The 20,279-nt window shown below is 38.6% G+C and overlaps 1 protein-coding gene across 1 annotated transcript in view; it reads right to left on the bottom strand.

Annotated features, from left to right (window-relative positions):
* Positions 1-15,815, bottom strand: part of kif18a (kinesin family member 18A) — a gene marked incomplete at both ends in the record, with an annotated part of 28,919 nt that extends 13,104 nt beyond the window's left edge. Inside the window, 12 exons of the mRNA XM_079244418.1 lie at positions 2,709-2,998; positions 3,124-3,245; positions 4,142-4,306; positions 4,835-4,997; positions 6,444-6,544; positions 6,692-6,766; positions 6,906-7,082; positions 11,128-11,325; positions 11,549-11,659; positions 11,746-11,850; positions 13,713-13,870; positions 15,500-15,815. Of these exons, the coding sequence (XP_079100544.1) occupies positions 2,709-2,998; positions 3,124-3,245; positions 4,142-4,306; positions 4,835-4,997; positions 6,444-6,544; positions 6,692-6,766; positions 6,906-7,082; positions 11,128-11,325; positions 11,549-11,659; positions 11,746-11,850; positions 13,713-13,870; positions 15,500-15,815 (1,981 nt within the window). The remainder of the gene's footprint in view (positions 1-2,708; positions 2,999-3,123; positions 3,246-4,141; positions 4,307-4,834; positions 4,998-6,443; positions 6,545-6,691; positions 6,767-6,905; positions 7,083-11,127; positions 11,326-11,548; positions 11,660-11,745; positions 11,851-13,712; positions 13,871-15,499) is intronic.
* Positions 15,816-20,279: the final 4,464 nt, after the last annotated feature.

Raw genomic sequence — 20,279 nt, 5'->3', positions numbered from 1 at the left:
AAACTTATGCAACTCTTTAGTGGTTTACGCTCATTAAATGTGGAGTTACCACTAAATGTTTGATAACTTTGTTATGTCTGACATAAACAGCTTTAAGTTTTCATCATGCAGACAGTCCAGAGGTTCATGTAAACAAACTTGTTTGTTTTTTCCCCTTAATGTAAAAGTGATGCGACTACACTAAAATGTTTAAAGAAATAAATGCAAAATTAAATAAGCAGAGTGGAATTAATTTCCTAAACAGATCAGGGTGTTTAATACACAAACACCTTATCTATTAAATGTTAAACTATGACCCACAATTGGTTTACATTAATATCCGTACTCATGTGCCATCAGATTATTTGTTTTTACAATAAATTAACTTAATTAAAAGTCAACAAGAAACACTTTTAAATGAAATGAGCAAACAGCAGAGCAGAGGGACAGGTGCAGACTTTACGTCCAGCCCAACAAAAGACACTATCCTAGGAAGTGAGTACTGTTGGCAATCTTCAGTTCATGGTCCACTGTGTGTCATGGCTTATATGTAACGAGGGTCTGGTGCTGCTTGGCCATGCAGAGATGACAGTTAAAAAAGAAACATGCGGCCTCATGGCTCCCACAAAACACACCAGACCTGGACTAACGTCAAATACACTGACTTTATTGAACTACCTCAGAATAGGCGACGTTAAGATTTAAAGCTGTTGTAAAACTTACATCCCATGTGTCACGCATGAATGTTTCATGTTTGCTGAAATCTGATTTCAACAACGGAGGTGTTCTTTGGAAGGAGAAAAAATGTGGTGAACGTTCAGTAACTTGTTTTTCAAATGAATTAAGATAAGAAAAGCACTCAGAGGGTGCAAACCGCTGCCAAAAGACTTATCTCTACGCATACTGCGAAGAATAAATTTAAAATTCCTGTGTCTGTCCACAATTCCTTCCAGATTATTCCCAAAATTTAGGACACTGGTGTATCTGCCATAAGGACCATTATAAACCAAAACTAAGGATTACAGAAAATATGCTGTGTGGTCTAAAACCAACCATTCAGCCACCCCGACACCTCCATCCCCACTGAAACTTGGTGAAAGGTGCATCATGCTCTGGGGAATGATTTACTTCGGCAGGCAATATAAATCATTCCCGGTTCTGGAAAAGTAGCCAGAACCGAGGGAATGACAGTACTAAATACCAGGAAGTTGTTGAAAACCAAAAACTGTTTCTGTCTGTTCACCTTGAATCAGGATAATGCCTCTAAACATGCTGCTGTATGAACATTTGAGCAGCTTAAAGGAAAATATTTAAGTGAGTTGGGATGGCCTCGTCCAGGGTCAGGCAGGTTTGGTACGAAAGAGCTACATTCCTGCATGTTGTGGATGTTTTCCTGTTTGATCACACCTGAATTAAATGAATGAGTCAGTGAGAATAACTTAGATTGCTTTACCAGGCCTAGTAAAGATCCAGACTTCAGCCCATTTGAAAATCTGTGGCATGATTTAAGATGTTCGGAACATAACAAGCTCATAGACACACCCTTCCCAGATATGCTTAACCTATTGAGGTTGAAAACAACTCAACTTTTTATATCTAAAAACTTTTTAATGTTTTTTTTTTTTTTTTTTTTAAATTACTTCATCAACTTACTTTTTTTTTTTTTCGACAATAAAATCCCGCAAACACCATTTTTTAAAAAAACCCACTGTATATACTAGCTTACACAAAAAGAAATTAAACTGTGGGCCACATTACCGATTCTATCTGAAAAACAAACAATTGAAAAAAAGCAGTACAGATGACAGTGCTCTGATTGGAAACTGGTAAACATTTGTTTCTGGCATTCATATGGACACTATTTTGTCATAAACCACCAACCTAAACATTGGTGCAGGAAAAAAAAAGCGCAGCCCTCGATTCAGGAAAATGAGCCACACCACACTGCAGTAACTGCATGAAACCAGCTTGAGGATGATGGCAAAGCCAACATCACAGAACAAACAACAAGGACCTGAGGGATCAGCTGTAAACATCTCAGTGGCAGACACCATAGGAAACCCCAGAGGTCCCTCGTTCGTGTCTTAATGGATATGAGCTGTTTTGGTTGTTTATGAATTAGCTACACAATGGACATGTGGTTTAACCCTGTACCTTATTAGTGCGCTAAGAAGTCACCTTCACGGCTAAGCACATGCAACATGCAAATGCATTTTATAGGATCTGGAACAAATCCTTACAACTTTTAGGGTGAAACCTCCCAGAGCTGAAAATCAGGAACAAGTTTTTCTTCACAGCAACAAATCAATAGCTGTTTGCTAATGTGGTCCAGCAAATGCATTTTCATTTTGTGATGACCATCAAAATTATCTGTTTTCCCAAAATCTATGTTGAGTTCAGTCATGTGTGGTTTGTCACTTAAAAACATTTAAGCAGCTCCATCAACTCAAGTAACCAAGACAAATGCAGGAAAAAAAAACATATTCTAAGATCCAGATACTTCATGGTGCAGCTGGTGGTTTTGTGGGTTAAACATATTGTCATGTTTTCCTCTTCGTCCTTATTTCTCCAGCAAACTATTATCTTTCTAGTGAACTTTCGGAACTAAATTTTAGTCGATCATGGGAAAAAAATCTACTGATAACTTAACTTCTCTGAACTTGTCCAACTCATAATACATAGTGAATAGACAGGAGAGTAAACAAGATGATAAGAGTGTGAGGACTTACTGCAGGGGCTACTCTGGTGGTATTGCAGATGTGAGAAAGACAGGATGGGTGCCAGCTCACTGCGGAGCCCAATGCTTCCTACTTCATTTGTCTCCTGAAAGCCCACACCAGTCTTTTCACCTTTCATCAGCTGTCCTGCCTCTTCCTGGTCTGCCCAAACCACACCTCTCTCCCTCAAAACAAGGTGCTCCAATTCATGGTTTTCCAGCTCATCTGCTGGCGTGGACAACCCAGCCTCTTGCAATGCAGAGTAGCGTCGACCATAAGCTGGCAGCAAGATGTTCACTATTCTGAAATGAAATAGAAAAATGTTATTGAGACATTGTATTTTTAAAGCAAAAAAAACAGACCAGGCGTTACTTCGGTGAAGTGCTCTTTCTTTAGATGCAGTGTAGGAATAACTCGGGCAACTCACTTCTGCATGCGTTTGTTCTCCTGATCCTGCAGCGCAGTGAGCTCAACCATCTGCTTGATGTGCTGCTTGAGGTCATTGACCTGCAGCTCCAGTCTGTGGCAATAAAGGTCCTTCTCTAACACCTAGGGAAGAAAATGAAAAGAAACAAACAAAAATAAGGGGGAGGGGGTGTTTTCAAATAGCAGACACATCACAGCTTACAGAATGAGCAATTGAAGGTCAAAACTTGGGTAGGGGTCAGTCTACTAGGCAGAGAATGCAAAGTTCATTGTTCCATCATGTTTTATCAAAAAAGTCTGTCTACAGGGTACGGGAGAGGAGGGGGCTTTGACGTAAAGACACTACGAAACAACAGCACTGAGAACATTTGACTGGTGGATGCGTCATGGTTCTAGGTCAGTTCCTGGAAGAAAGGATAAAGAACAAAAAAAAAAAAGAAAAAAGAAAAAAAAACATGGACATGGTTTTAGGTAACTGGCTGCTGTGTGAGGGATGAGTAAAGAGTATTGATTTATTCTCTTCACTGATCCACGAGTGAGCTGGAGAAATAAAATGAGCACGGTTCTAATTACTGAGAAAACAGATGGGAGGAAAACAAAGACTGTTACGACACCAGTTCCTATCTTCCTAAAACAATAAGCAATGCGTTTTCACTACAGTGACCCACATCGTTAAGTTCTTCCTGGAATCTAATATTTGTTTTCTTACACGTGACTACATGGTAGGCATTTTAATATTTATTTTAATTCACCAGCTGCCTCTACTAATCCAAAGAATGACTGTAAATCCATCACCGTTTTCATAATAACATGTTGGTGGACCTTTATTATAGTGAGTAACTGCAAAATTTGACATAACCTCAAGACAGGGGAAATACTCAACAATTTACAAGAGCAAAAAAGGAAACGAAATCATGTGAAAAGTCTTTAACAAAGCTCCTCTGCCGCAACGAAAAAATGGAAATATGTCTGTTTTTCCAGCACAACTTAATATGAATAGGTTAATGTGTTCTACTTACCTTTGAGGCCGTATCATTTGGCTTCAGCAACTTAATCTCATTCTCGACACGATGAAGCAGACCATCATTTTCCAGGAACTGTGTCTCTGCCTCCTTCAAACGTTTGCATATGTGTTGCTGCTGGGTGCGTAAGCTGGCAATCTTCCGCTCATGCTTACAAGTGGCCTGTTGAAAGCAACGACAAACAAAAGGTAACCTGAATGACATTATGACCAATGTACTAAGATTTAGTTATTACAAAGCTTGCTCTGTACATGCAGTCTAATCAAATATAACCTCAAACAGTAATTATCACAAACTTCGCATGATGTTTTGTCGCTCGCATTTATTTCATTAAAAAAAAAAAAGGAAAAAAAAAAAGGAGTTTTCAGTTTTATAACTGATGAAATTTTCTTTTTTTTTTTTTTTATCGCTTTGGAAAAAAAAAAAAAAAAGTATACATTGCCCCCCCCCCAAAAGTCTTGATTTATTAGTTGTGAATGAAAATGAACATCAGAATTCATTTTTATCCTATAAATACATTTTACTATTAGGACTCAAAGCTAGAAAATGACCAGCTGTGACCCTTTTCTGAAGTGGTGTATGAGGTTAAAAACACTCCAGAGAAGAGAGGAGAAAAATGATGACTCAGCAGCTGTTCCTCTGTAGGAATGATGGAATCTGAAAAGACCATGCAGCGTAAGCATCAAATACCTTCTCCGTCTTCTGTTTGGCACAGAGATATTGGACCTGCAGGTTGTCCTCCTCACTGTAGCGCTGGCGGAGCTCATTCTCCTTCAGTTGCCTCTCCAAATCCAGCTGTTCTCGCCTGATTTGGGCACGGCTTGAAAAAATGCGCTGTAGAGTTTCTGCCACCCTGGAGGGAGAAGAGATTTTCTTAATCACAAGCACTGCCTTGTGTTGAACTTTTTCAGAAATATGAATTCCTTTACAGTCTTGCGCATAGGAATAAGTGGGGAAAACAAATAGATGGATAGAATAAATCCCTTACTAAACAAATGATTTTGTTCTTATTCTTAAGAATAAGATTAGGGTATTTTGGTCTAAACTTTTTTAAAAGTGAATAAAAGTACATTAAAGTCCTACTATTAATTTTTGACTAAACAATATATTTAAAGGGTGTTTTAGTCCACAATTATAACATACATGAATGGAGACAGATTATTAAAACACCTTTTAGTATAATGCAATACAATAAAACACCAGCATCACCACAGGGATCCAGGCCAAATGTGATTAGATACTGCTGTGCCACAAATAAGGGACAAATTTAATACTGCTATGCCACAAGCTCTTTACAAAGTGCTTGAAAGAGTTTTTAACACACCCTCAAACAGTCATGAGAAATGTAATATTTTTAAGACCATGTGTCTTAGCCTAGACAGATTCATATATCTAATGTTACTTCAATGGAACTATACCATTCAAAGCAAAAAAAAGGAACAAAGAACACAGTTCACAGTACCAAAAGATTGAACTTTTTTAAAGATACTTCTATTCATACTGAGCACAAATGCCATTCTCAGCTATATGATGCATATATGTATTCCTGGAATAGCGTGGAGGCGATGCTCCACTGGATGCAAGTGGCTGTCTAGTTGAGTAAAAGCAGAAGAAAAGTCAGGCGAGGTATGCAGGTAAATAAGACTGGAGAGCTGTCGCTGAAATGTGACTGCACTCTTCAATGTAACTCCAGTGACGTAGGAGACATCGTGGCCTTGCTAGACTGTTGAATTTTTAATAGCGTGAGAAGCGTGCAAACTCTATTCAGAGCCTCTCTCTGTGCGAGTTGTGAATTCTGATGCCAGTGAATGAAGTGTGTGGGAGTGAGGCTCATTCAGCTTTTCCTCGTCTCCCGCCCCCCAACCCAATAACAAGACAGATGCCACTTAATGCCTTAAAGGCCATTACATGAAATGTCTTGTTTAATTTAAGAGAAATAAATGAATATGTATGATTTAAACGGGAAAAAAAAGAGGCAACAATAAACCTAAACATGGCAATGTTCCTGACTGAATTTTACTCTTGTTCCAAACACAAAACCAATTGAGTTTTTAATTTGGATTCTGATCCGGATCCGGATCCTGGTATAAATTCAACTCAGTAATATTCAGTTAAAAAAAATGGGGATCTTTGTGATTTCCATCACTTCAAGAGAACAAATTGGTAATTCCAGGCCACATCCTCCTGTCAAAGTCAGTATTTCTATTTCAATAATAGGGATAAGAGTGAAGGTTTTATCACATACAAAGAAGCTACTGACATGTTGCAAGTTACACTGGGAATCACACCACATGCTTACCTTTTGAACTCTGCTTGATTCTGGGAAGAGACTGGTTTGGAATCTCCAGGCACCACGTTCTTCATCTCATATTCCTTAAGTTTCTGCTTCAACTGTAGAATCTATGGAGAAAGTACAGAGGAACAGTACAATTAAAGTCAGAAATGACCCACAGATCTTGATGAGTGTTCGGATACACACACAAGAGAGAAAAAATAGAGGGGATAAAAAAAAAGACATTTTCATTGAATGCAGTTGTTTCACGTTACCTCTTGGCGTTGCCTCTCACATATCACAGCATACTGACCAATGTGACTATCCAGGCTTACGACATTACTCTTGAGCTGTTTAGTAAGAGAAGAAGAAAAATTTAAGGGTTCATTCACATAAACAGTATAAACAGCCAGAAATCACTGCTGTTTATTTTCAAATAAACAACAACAATAAAAATATAAAAAAAAACTTGAAAGCTTTAGTACTAACCGAAGATTTTATCTCCTTTGCTCTGTTGGCATATTTGAGTGTGTTGTGGGTGTCATCATAGGACTTGGATGATGGGCTGACATTGGCAATCATAACAGTCCTGCAGTTGCCCCCCAAGGAGTCTTTCAGTAGCCTCGTCAGCTTGCTGTCTCTGTACGGTATATGAGCCTTCTTACTCTGTAACAAATGAGATTGTTTAGGATTAGTCCAAAAACATTATGTTTGGGTTCTGTAATGCATAGGAAAACAACTCAGGAAGCATGAGAAACTCTTGAGTTTTCACTGTGCTCACTTTGAACATGTATCGAAAGTTTGAAAGGACCAGAATCCAATACTACTATCAAACAGGACAAATGTAAATAAAATGAATAGGGCTGCATGATGGCATCATGGTTAGTATTGTGGCCTTATAGCAAGAGGGTTGCTGTCTCAATCCTCGGCTGTGGGGAGGCTCGAACAGTGGCCTTTCTGTGTGGAGTTTGCATGTTCCCCTGTGTATGTGTAGGTTCTCTCCGGGTACTCCGGCTTCCTCCCACCGTCCAAAGACATGCATATTAGGGTAATTAGTTACTCTAAATAGCCCATAGTAGTAAACGTGAGTGGTTGTTTGTTTCTTTGTGTTAGCCCTACAATGGACTGGCGACCTGTCCGGGGTGTGCCCCGCCTCTTGCTGAAAGACTGCTGGTATAGGCTCCAGCTTCCCTGCAACCCTACATACTGTATTAAGAAAGTATTTTTCTTTGTGCATTTCTATTTGTATATACTGTGTCATCTTTTTACATTTTTTATGTTTATATGCACATACATATGTTGGTGATTGCCTTTATCTGATTGGCTGGGCGATCAGACAGATTATTAGAGCAGGTGCATCACCTGGTGTTTTTCAGTCTGAGGAAGGGCTGTGGCCCGAAACGCCACTCACTTGTTTTTGTTAATAAAACACCGGGAGCTAATTCTAGTGTGTGGACCTACTTTTCTCAATTAATGAGGTAAGTCAACCTTATTACAGGGAATCAGACCACGTCTCAAAAACTAATGATATGTCAGTATTCTCAAAAACCTTTTCTTTGTTCATTACCTCATTATGGGCATATATTTCCCAACAACTCAGTAACAATGTTATTATCCTATCCAGATTTGACAACTGTTCAAGTCTCTTTTTTTCTCTTTGATGGCATGAAACACTAACTTTTAGTGAAGGTAAAAAGAAGCTGGAGAGAAACGGTGTGTAGTGGTTCTGTGTTTTTGTCTCAGTTGTAGGGACAGCAGTTGCAAATGGAATAACCAAAATGATTATTTTATTTTGACGAAAGAGTAAACTTTGAGCTGACACTGACCATTGTATTGTGATGCTGATGCAATACTGCCAGTTTAACCTGAAACAAATTCCTCATGCATAATTCCAAGAACTGATCCTAACAGCATACAGCATCCAGTTTTATTATTTATTTTGTTGTTAAATTTTGACTACAGACAATGTTTATTCCTGTAAAATGAGTTCATAATATGGTTTCAATTTTATTGAACTATTCAAATGCTGCTGATCCTGGTTATTGGTTTATTTTTGTGTCAGTAAGTATCAGCCATTCTGTGTTCAGCAGGGTCAGACTGATGAACTACCAATGTTAAAGGTGGGTAGATTATATGAAGGAAGAGACAAGGAAAAGTAGGAAACGAGAGGGAGAACGGAGTTGAGGAGAGTTCACATGCAGCAGCAAAGAACAGTGAGTTAGTCAACTGTTAATAAGTGTTTTATCAGCCTGGGAATTCGATACAGTTCTAGCTGGTCTGATCTTTTTGCATAAGAAGCAGTGTCACACTCGTAGATATGGCCGTTTTGGTTGGTAGAAGTGAAAGTGGATTTTTTTTTTTTTTAAAGAAGACCTTCACACTTCCATGCAACAAAATTACCAAAGGGTATGAAATTGTAATCCAATGGGAAAGTGTCCAAACTTTTGGCTGGTACCATAGGTCTGTCCTATGACCTGTTTCCATTATTGGTATATCCAAAACAGACAGTCAGTGAGCTAACCCTAACCCTATTTTTTTCCCCACCTGTTGGCGCTGATAGAGGCATCGATCAAACAAATTCTGATGGTTTAGAAAATTTGAATCCAACTCCTGAGTAGAAAAGGTGTTCAAGTCCCATTCCTACTTCTTTGTGTGTGTGTCTGTTTGCAGGTGACAGCAGGGCGAACCGCATAAGGTGTAACTTTGGAGCTACAGGCTGCATGATCAGATATTATCTGCACAAGCTTGACCATCACCCACGGCCAAAATTGCACAACAGAAATACTCTGTGCAGCCTAATATGAAGATGACACACTGAATAGCCCAAACAGACCAAGTGGACATTCTTTACACTCACATTAATGGCATGTCAGCCGAGACACAAGTGAGTACTTTCTTTCCTGTAAACAATGGCCACAAGTGGTTTGACATCAGTAGACAGTTGTGCGTCAACAACCATGGGAATAGGGTGGAAAGTTGTGGTGGGTGCTGTTGACTGCAGAAGTATGAATCCACAATAGCAAAAATAAAAAAATGGTGGGCAGGGAATAACATTACCCCAACACTGCAGATGCAAGAACACAATTTTAGTCCAAAAATGAAATAACCCGCAGAAGATAGATTTAATTTTCACATGGCAGTGTTAGAGTTGGGGTAGGTCATTTTGGGGAGCTAGCAAGGTTTGGCTTTGGCACACTGTCTTGGCTCACTGCTTTGTATTTTCATCCTAACACAGTATTTATATGCAGGGTGTGGCTATCAGGTATGCGCTGCAGAAGGGGGAGGAGGAGAGCCAGAAGAAGAAGCTTACAAAATATAAGAAACAGTTTTTACAGATTTACAGTAAACTGAGGGGTCTAACTAGATTTCTTATTGTTCATGATTACAAAATGTACAGACTACTATCGGTACGAGGAACCACTTCACCCAGAGTAAAAAAAAAAAAATGTCTCTGAGCAAGATTACCAACTATAGCTTTAAGTTTGCAGAGCATTTTCTAAATACACGCGGCCTGCTTGTGCCTTGTCTCTTGAGACTGGTTTGTAAAGTGAGATGACTGCTTGACTAATGTATTGGTTAATGTATGCAGCTGGAATGACATAATACCCAAAAACTCAGTTGACTTACCCCTTCCCAAGTTCCCAAGTTTAATACAGAAGCTGAAGTGGTTAACTTAATTTAAGTACAATCTTAATTATCTTTAGAATATCATTAGTTTTCAATGAATAGTGAATTTAGTAGCGAGTGAATAGTGTCAAGCAAATGCATGTCCAAAAAGAAAATGTAAATTTTTTTCTTAAACTCCTGTAACATACTGTATTATAAATTCAGTGTGTTTCTCACAGGCATCATGAATACATAGACACATAGAAGTCTTCTAGACCAGGGATTCACAACTTCTGTTGAAGGCAGACTGACCAGCAGGTTTAAGAAGTTTCCCTGCTCCAACACATCCCTATTCAATGCCCCTTTGGAAAAATAATTACAGGAAAGCATCTCATATTTCTTATCCAATGTTTTGATGCAGCTGTATTTTCCATTCTCGACATGACTTGCTTTCACGAGTATAAAGCTTGCTACATCCTCCACGCGAAGCTTCGTCCGAAACCGGGAGTGATCAATGCGTGCGGTGAGGTCTGCTTTTTGTGCAATTAAGCTGGTTATTTCATACTTATTGGGCAACTTTGTCCGTGGCAGGGCAATTTGCATGCGGCAGGGTTTGTGTATTTTAATGCCACATGTTGTAAAAGTGTTTGTATTTTTTTATCACCTCAATCAGCTGTTGAAACAAAACAATCAGATTTACCTGAAACAGGAAGAAATGCAGAAGCGGCATTTTACTACTTCATGCTTTTCTGTGTTAATCACGCCCACCTCAAATGTCCAACCAATCTAACGATACTTAACTGGCTGCTGGGAACAGGTATGCGTGCTTGGTATTTACGTAGCCTAACGAAGCCTTAACCACGCGTTCGCCCCCTGGTGGTTGGCAGACTACTGGTTGAGAACCTTAGTGATCAGAGATGCATGCAACAGAGCTTGCGTTTTGAATGTAAATATTGTTGACGATCAGGTTTATTTAACTGTGGCCACCAAAATCGTGATCACAATCAAAATCCGATTAATTGCCCAGCCCTATGGTCAAGTAATTAATAAGCAAAGGAAAAAAACTTTTGTAAAGCGAACAAAAGAAAACAAACAAACAACTCACCTTTGGGTCAGCAAGAGCATTGATCACATTTCCCAGAGCAAGGAGGGAACGATTGATGTTAGCGCCCTCTCGCAGGCGAGCTCCTTTGGCGTTGGTGGCGCTAGCTCTCTCTGAGCCAGCAAGATCAATTAGGCTCATTTTTGCAATGCAGACATTCGGATTGAGGTTGGCAGTTCTGTCCTGCTGTCTCAAGTATATCTGCGGAACAAGATACAACATGCTCAGTCTAACGAACAAAGTGCGTGTGTTCCATTACAGAAGAAAGCAAGATACTTTTAAAGGTTATATGAGATAATTAAGTTCTCACTTCATTTGCCTGTAGGTGCAGTCTACATCAGAAATTTAGAAATTATACTTCCTCTTTGGTAAAGCATGTTATGCTAAAAATGTTTTTTTTTTTTTTTAATTGAAATTGTAATACCTGAAATACAGCATGGGATCTGGAAGAGGTGGCATTTACATCAGTGGGATGTTGAGTTCTGTTTCGATTTCCAGAATCCAAAGCCTCAAGAATGTGATCCGCAGACTTTGGCTGAATAAATGAAATTAATATAATTATGAGAAAAACTCTGCTCAGCATTTATCTTTAATGTATTTCACAAACAAGTTGCTACAAACCTGATGCAATGTGAGGCCTTGAACAACCACTCCTTTAGAGCTGTCCTCTCTGACAGCGAGAGGACCGGCATTAGCCAACAAGTCTCTGATCTGCTCATTGTAAACCTAAAAACATTCAACAGATATAATTGTAAATGGCTGTAAAATAATCAAACATAAGTATATACCGAAGCCATGAAAGACATAAAAGTTACAAAATATTTTAGGCTGTGGTACTTAGCAGATCAAATGTAAATGCATAACTGCAGCGGTTCTCTTCCGGCCAATTTATGCTCCCTTACATATGTAAATGAGGACATTCATTTCAAATTATTTCATACGTCGATGTCTTCATTAAATAAGATTAGATTTAACTTTAGTGTCATACATGTGTAGGCATGGGCAATTTGGCATCTAACCAGAAGCGGAAAAAAGCAGCGAGTGCATATAATAAATTAACAGCATTTGCATTGTGTAATTAAGTCAATAATTTACAAGGGATATATAGCGGGGGTACTGTGAACATATTATACAGATGGATATGCACCTTAAATGTAGCAGACTATGAGCAGGAACTATGGGCATAGTTTCCAAGACAAAATGTACTCATAAATTCATTTTTATTTATTTTATTTTTTATTTTACATTGCTATGGTTAACGGTGTGTTCAGACCAAATGCGTTTTGAGCGTCAAGTTTCCATGTAAAGTCTATGTGGAGGCGCGGCAAGAGGACGTCGAGCTTTCTCGCATCGAGTTTTGAGTGTCGGCGTTCCACGCAGAACGTGCCAAAAATTTAAGAAGTTTTTAAAGCTCGACGTGCATTCCGAGTGGAACGCGCGTCATAAGTCAGAGATGAGCAAAGCTGAACTTTGGCCGCTTGATGCGGGGCGTCAACCAATCAGAGCGATCAGCTCGCAGCTCCTGGAGGATTCCTGTGGTGAACCCAGACACGGGGCTGAGATGCTATTACTGTGTGCAATATTTATGATAACCATTACTTGCTGAAAAGCTGAATGTTACTGATTTGGAAATGTAGCAGGATAAGTTGCCTAGCAACGCTTTGTTTTGGGGGTGGCGACTCTCTGCTGAGTGCGGCTCTTGTTGCATTAACAGTGACTATCACTGCCCTACGACAATGTTCTCTAGCTTTATTTATTAAATAAAACCAAGCCATCGCTCTACTGAATCCACCATCATTCAAACTGACCGGAAGAAAAGCTCTGCCTTTCCCCCTCTCTTTTCTGCCGCGTTTGCCGCTCGCTCCAGACAAGCGGCAAACGCGGTAGGAGCGTCAGGAGCATTTTGGGCGTCGGACACAAAAGTGGCAGTTAGTGACTAGCGTTGAGCATTCAGCGTTTTTAACGCTCAAAACGCGTTTGGCCTGAACACACCGTAAGTCAGTTCATCTACCAGTGGGTAGCGCTTAGTTCAGAGTTCACTTATGCATTTTGACAACAGTTGGTGGCCGTAGTTTGAGAAACATCCACATGGCTGCTCTTCAATGCTCCTGCTATGTCTACCGTTGTTGATGTTCTCCTCAGCTTCTGCGGGTGCTTTAAATTTGGCAGTTTCTGCGTAGTATTCTTCCTGTTCCTCCTCCTCTTCTCTGATTTGTCTCTTTTGCTTGTTGTGTGTCAGCTATATAACTTAATATCGCCCACATGATTTTCAGTGGTATTGCTTGGTTTTCTGCTTCAAGCAATGGATAACGAAGTCCTTTGAAAACGGGCCTAATTATGCATGTAACAGACACAAGAGACAGATGGAAAAGTCTGCCCGTATGCATATCTGTATTCAGCATCGAGAATAAATGGGCCTTGAAATACATGGTTAAAAAAATGAAGAGGCAATAAATAAATGTTGCAATTGTAAAACATTGGTCCAAGTATGAAATTCACTTTCACACCAAAACTACCATGCTTTGCAGTAATACAGATATTTCTAGACTAACATGCACCAAATGAAAAACAAATATTCAGATATTCACCTCGAGATATGAGAATGCAACAGCAAACTCTTTCTCCTCCTTAGCATCATCCATGCGTTTGAACAGCTCTTTCATGGTGCGATACATGACCCCTGGGTCATCCTGTGAGCCTAACATGGTGTGCGTCTTACCTGCTCCAGTAGCACCATAAGCAAACACTGAAGAAAAAAAAAGAAAGAATACAACTCATTACAAATGAAAGGCTTTATAAATAACAACAATGCTTACTATAGCATCCACTAAAACCTCTGAAAGACGACAACCAGTATGAATTAAAAACAAGCGATATGAGCATATTGCAGAATATAAGCCCAAGAAAACAGCATTTACTGGGATGAGACAAGATTCAATGAAACAAGATTTTCAGTTTCAAAAGTTACTTTGAAGGGTGGTGGGGGGGGGGGCATTCACACCTGGATAGTCCGGTGGACTCTGTACAATGACGCGTGGCTTTCCAAAATATTTTACACCTTCCTTTGGTTTAGTTTGTTTTCATACTGGACTTAACTCAAGCAGACCAAACTGACTGGACAATGTCACAGATAAAAACAACTGCTTGCTAGGGTCATACACCCTCAAATAACCCCCTACCAGTAAAGAAAAAGCTGGCCAGGACTGAACGATGTTTTGCCGGTTTCTTCACAGCAAGTTACCAGTAAAATATTGAGCCACAAGACATAGTCTTGGTGCAGAGTCCTGCAATAGTTCGGCACTGACGGGGGAAAAAAATGCTGTTTTTCTGGGTAATCAATCCTCTGAATGCAGGCAGGGCAAAGCATTATGACAGGACAGGAGGACAAGCTTGCACAGAACGACCAGAATAAAGTAGAATGGATGTATACATAATGAAGGAATTATTCAATTTGGATTTGAAATCTGAATCAACCTACCACTCAGATTTAAGTTTATTTTGGAATAGTAATTTTCCTTCATAATTTGGTCTTCACAAGGTCAATTCAAACTTTTTAAAGAAGATTTAATTTTCATTCTGAATTAAGGGGGACTTAAAACTCCGGTAAACATGGCCATGGTGAAGAAGCCTTTCAAAGATTTCTGTGTCCACAATTCTTTCCAGATCACTGTCAAAATTTAATGGAATTTAAGTTTGACCAAGAAATCCAAGTATTTTTTTGTGTAAAATGCTGGAAAAACACAAAGTCCTTGGCAGAGGTAATAATTTAGCTTGGGTTATTGTTGACTAACAGTAGCCATGACTTGTTATAATCATGGTTGTGAAACTTTAAAAGATTTGTAAAATTGACAAGAAAATTTGTTTGCAGGCACTGCAAAGTGTTGACTGTGCAGTCTCAGCACTGTAGCAATGCCACTACCCACTGACTTTTTACTCTTTAGTGTCTGCAGGACATTTCCCTGAACTGGCAGAACGAGTTGACTGGACATTCACATTAGGAGTTCCAACAAATCATAAAGAATGCAAAGGTTTTGGCTAGGTCACGCAAAAGCAGTTCAAGGAAAATCCTGTCATGACCCCTTGGTGGCTCTGAATCTTATAAAATATTTAGGCAAACCAGGAAAAGTAAGGTGTGATTCAGGCTTCCTGTTAGTGCAGTTATCCTGCTTATACTGCAAATCTATTCAAACGAACTTACTAATATGTATATATATATGAATAATAAGAAAGTACAGTAGCTGCTTGTTGTTGGCACAGTGCTAATATATCATCTCCTCTTCAGATGATCTTTAAAAAATCTATTAAACAGATGATGCCATAACAGTTATCATGCAGTACTGCCAACATGTTTGGTAGCTGAACTTTAGTTTGTTACCTGTGCAGTTAAATCCATTCATCACACCATCCAACACTCCTTTTGTTGTGCTTTCAAAAATCTCAGATTGAGTGGAGTTCTCATTGAAGACATGGTCAAAAACAAACTTAAGGTCTTTGTTGGCCCTCTTGTTGATGTTTCGGTTCCTCACTCTTTGTGACCCAAAACACGATGTGTCCTCCTCTTTCGGGTCAAATATGAGCATGTGGCTATCCACTACCTGGACAACATTCCGACAGTTTTCCCGCTTCTCATTAATATTGGTTGGTCTCACCCGAACAACCACCTTCACATGACTGCACACATCATTTGCCATTGCGGTTCCTTCGCAGTCACTTTGGTGTTGCTGTTAAAAGAAAAGAAAAGAAAAGAAAAGAAAAGAAAAGAAAAGAAAAGAAAAGAAAAGAAAAGAAAAGAAGGTTAACAAAATTTTTTGTTTGGAAAATGCAAGACCCTTATAGTTATGATTAATAATACAAAGAAACTAGGATGAAATCAGTACAAGTAACTGTGTACATAGAGCGTTCTACAAAAAATAAGGAAAAAAAGACCACGATCATTTTGCAAAATCATTAGAACTGTCTCTACCTTTACAATATTGGAGGAACCAAGCAAGATTACAATATTTCTTATTTCTATCAACAGAAATGTTTTCATCATTTCTACCCCCCTCTACTATGCTTTCACAGAACTGTCTTCATTTACACAAACTTAACCTATGTTATATGCCTAAACACATTATGATAAGTGAAACTACAATAATTTCAAGAAAAGCAGCAATATGTTTCAATAACATTTTCATATCAAGTCAACTGAAGAGAAGCAGTCTAATTGTTATTTGACTTACTCAGTGTGAACATTAAAGGTTTAAGACCTTCTGAATTGCTTTAAAGGACAGCAAATAAAAATTTATGACACTGTTATTCTGTCAGACTATGGCAAGTATAAATTTATATATATTAAGAAAACTGCAGACGATTAAAAAACTGCAGAAAAATAGGTTATCGTACACTGACAGATTTTTTTTTTTTTTTTAAATTTAAATAGTTTCAGTTGAAATTATAACAATGTTGTACCTATGCAAAAAAAAATCTGGGTGTTATTATTGACAATTCCTTTAACTTCCATCAGCAGGTTAACTCTGTAGTGTAACTCTGTAAAGTGTTTTCTTTCATTTAAAGCTGATTAGCAAATTAAAGCCTCATCTTCCCAAACCTGCCTTAGAGAAACTCAACCACCTGCTCATTATGTCCTGTATAGATTATTGCAACTCTCTTCATTTTATCATCGATCAGTTGACTTTACACCAATTACAGCTTGCCCAAAACGCTGTGGCTCGGTTGCTTACACTGAACATGACAATATGATCACATTACCCCTGTGCTTGCCTTTCTTCATTGGCTTTCAGTTAGTTTTAGGGACCCGGAACAAGATTTTATTAATTATTTTTAAATAGTTTGGCTCCCTTGTCAAAGTTGTTACATCAGCATGCTTCACCCAGGACTCTGAGGTCCTCTTAACAGCTCTCTCAGGGTCCAATTTACCAGACTTAAATGCAGGGGTGACAAAGCTTTGTTTCTGCTTCTGAGATGTGGAATAGCCTTCCCCATCACATAAGAGCTGCCCAATTTGTCTCTGATTTTAAGTCTGCACTTAAAACTCACATTTTTGCACTGGCATTTGATCAAACCTGAGCTTCTTCTTTGTGCATTTTAATGTTTACTTCTATTCTAGTTTTTTTTTTTTTTTTAAATTATAGATTTTATTTATTTTGTACTGCATGGTTTAATTTTAAATTGTGGAGTGTTGTTGCTCTATTGTTCAGCACTTTGGGCAGCTGCTGTTGTAAAAAAGTGCCATTTAAATAAACTTGAACTAATTTCATATAAACTAATTCAAGTAGACTAACTTTAAACCACCAATATTCAAAGACAAACACGTGAAAACATATTTGTTTAAAGAATAAATTAAATAAAAATGGCATACTCTAAACTTTTGAAGATAATTTTTTATGTGATGTTTTTATGCTATCACATTGTGTTCACTGGCAATCTTCAATCAGCTATGTATGACTGTTACCATTTGAATTCTGGTTATTTGACATGTTTGAAAAGAATAATTATCAAAATTGTTAAATAAAGACAGTTTCTCTATTTTAATGTATCTGTGCGTGATGACTAAAATTTGATAACGTGCCTCGATCAAACGCTGCCTTACAAATAACAGAAACCAAAGTACAAAAAGCGGGGGAAATTGGACTGCTGCTATCAGCCACGTACCGGGCATATTCGACATTAACACACACATTGCTTTTCTTAATTAAAAAAAGAGAGACATAGACATTAACTTTTCTATCTTGGCAAAGGCCTGCTAGCTAGCCAGCTAACTCCTTGTTTTTTTTTCTAACGGTAGGTTGGCTTTGTTTTCTTCAAGGCGAGACGCAATTGTTGTCTTACCTTTTATCAACGTGTATATTTCATTTCTTTGCCACAGTAATGCTGAGTACTAAAACACAGGTAAACAAGAGTATAAAAGAGTAAGTTGTTATCCGTGCACAAGTTGTTACCTAGCACGACTAGCGCCAATATTTTAAAAAACAAGGCCTCTTCCTGTGTGGCAACGGATTGGATGTGAGCCGCAGGATCACAGTGACGTAGAGGGCACGCCAACGTCACAGAAGGTGGAGCTACTCTCTTTGGTCTACTACGGTAAGCTCATTGACTGTCCATTTATGTTTACCAACGCGAAGACACAAGTAACATTGGAGACGCAGTTGTTTAGATTCAACATTTTTAATATCACACAAGAATGCTGTGTCCATTTTGTGTATCAGCTGATCACGTGTGTAGCTGATATCTCGTGACATCTAACATGGTAGCAGAGCAACAATATGTTCTTCTTCGTTCGATTTTGCATGTGTAAAATGTCAAACCACGCTGCTCTCTTTCGAGCAACCTGTACACGCAAACGTGATGAAGGGAAGCATATGTTGCTACACAGGCACGTCACGTTTGACACTTGTTAGCGTTTACAAACTCCACGTATCTATTAATGGGTAAATGGTTGACATGATTAACCATAAAGACATGCGTTCGGCGATGCTCTAAAATGGGAACATACACTGGGACTTGCGCTTAGTTGAAAGCATCTTTTCTGCAGCTTAGTCTTTCCTATATGCTGTTGAAGAGCTATAGTAAATGGCCTCCTTACAACCTTTATGTTTAAGTTGGCAGCAATCATTTAGTTGCCATGCTAACCGTGAATGGTGAGAGTGGACACAACATTTTAGTAGAGAAGTCATAAGCTTACCAATTCCTCATTTGTTTAACGATTCTTTAAATTAATGTCATCTTTAGATAACATTCATTTTTCTCATTATCTGGAAATAATAGTTTGCTTTCTCCTGATAAGATGTAATTTAGAGGGGCTGTAAACTTAATAGTTACTGTGACACACATGATTTCCTTAATTAAAATAGACTGACTGCTCTGGAGGGTCTAGCAGGGGTGTACAACTCCTGTCTTTGAGGGCCAGAAGCTGGCAGGTTTTTATTGTTTCCCTGCTCAAACAGACCTGATTCAAATCAAATGGATCCGACTGCTTTTTGTCAACCTACTCAATAATTTTGGTAAGGTGTGTTGGAGCATGGAAACAACAGGATACTGGCCCTTGAGGACTGGAGTTTGACACCTGCGGAATCATGCGTGTGTTTCTATGATTGAATTTTCATTAACAGAATTCATTGCAATTTCAGTATTTGTCAGACTTGACAGAATTAAAATCAGATGTGAGGATCAGTGATGAATGTTCCTTGATCTGACGTCGGCTTGCGTCCGTTCATGGATTGAGTTTTATGAACAGGCTTGGAACTGGGAGGCTCTTTGGATCCACCAGTTGAGGTTTTGAGGAAGAAGATTACGGCTAAGCTCTCATTCAGGACTGTCCTTCTCCCCACAGCCTGACACCCTTCCCAAACACATAGCCCTACAGTGCTCCTTCAGCAACAGACTGCTGCATCCAAAGCATGACAAAGCTATTGCAAGTCACTGATTACTGGAGCATTTAGACTGGAAACCAGAACTGTTCCCAGAAGACCACAAACACACTCAATAAAATCCAATAATATTAATGTATATACATAATTATTTTTCTCAATAATTCTTATAAATTAGGAGCAAGTAGGTTTCTAAGGGGAACCTGCGTGGAGTTTGTGCGTTTCACTGCCCGTATATGCATGGCTTTCCTGGCTTCCTCAACCAAGGTTAGACCAATTTGAGTCTTTAAATTCTTACTAGGAGTGAATGTGAGTCTAATTAAATGTTTTTTTTCTCTGGTTCTATGTTTATAAGAAAAGTTTCTTTTCTCAATATAATGAAATAAATTGTCCCTTTATCACAAGAAAACAGGATTAAAACCTGAGCACATGTCAGCTTCTGTAACTAAAAAACAATGTAAGAGTATAACTTCTCTGTTCGTGTCATGCAGGTGTTTTTAAACAGATGAATGAATGCGATAGGGATGGTTATGATAGAATGATTACTATTACCATATAGAATTACACTTTCATTATTAATTGTGACAGTTTTGGTCTATTATGCATAACATTTATGAATGGTAATTACGTAATAAATAGGTCAAGTATTGATTGCTTTCTGTTGCACTATATGAATGGTTGCTTAAGGTGGTGCAATCAATTAAACTGCAGTCTTTATGCTTTAACTTTCAACATCTTGGGCACATATTTTTCCTTTCTGCCCTGGAACTTAACATTGCAATGTAA

Source organism: Telmatherina bonti (genome assembly GCF_933228915.1).
Source record: "Telmatherina bonti genome assembly, chromosome: 1".
Classification (NCBI taxonomy): domain Eukaryota; kingdom Metazoa; phylum Chordata; class Actinopteri; order Atheriniformes; family Telmatherinidae; genus Telmatherina; species Telmatherina bonti.
This window is presented reverse-complemented; position numbering and strand designations above follow the sequence as displayed.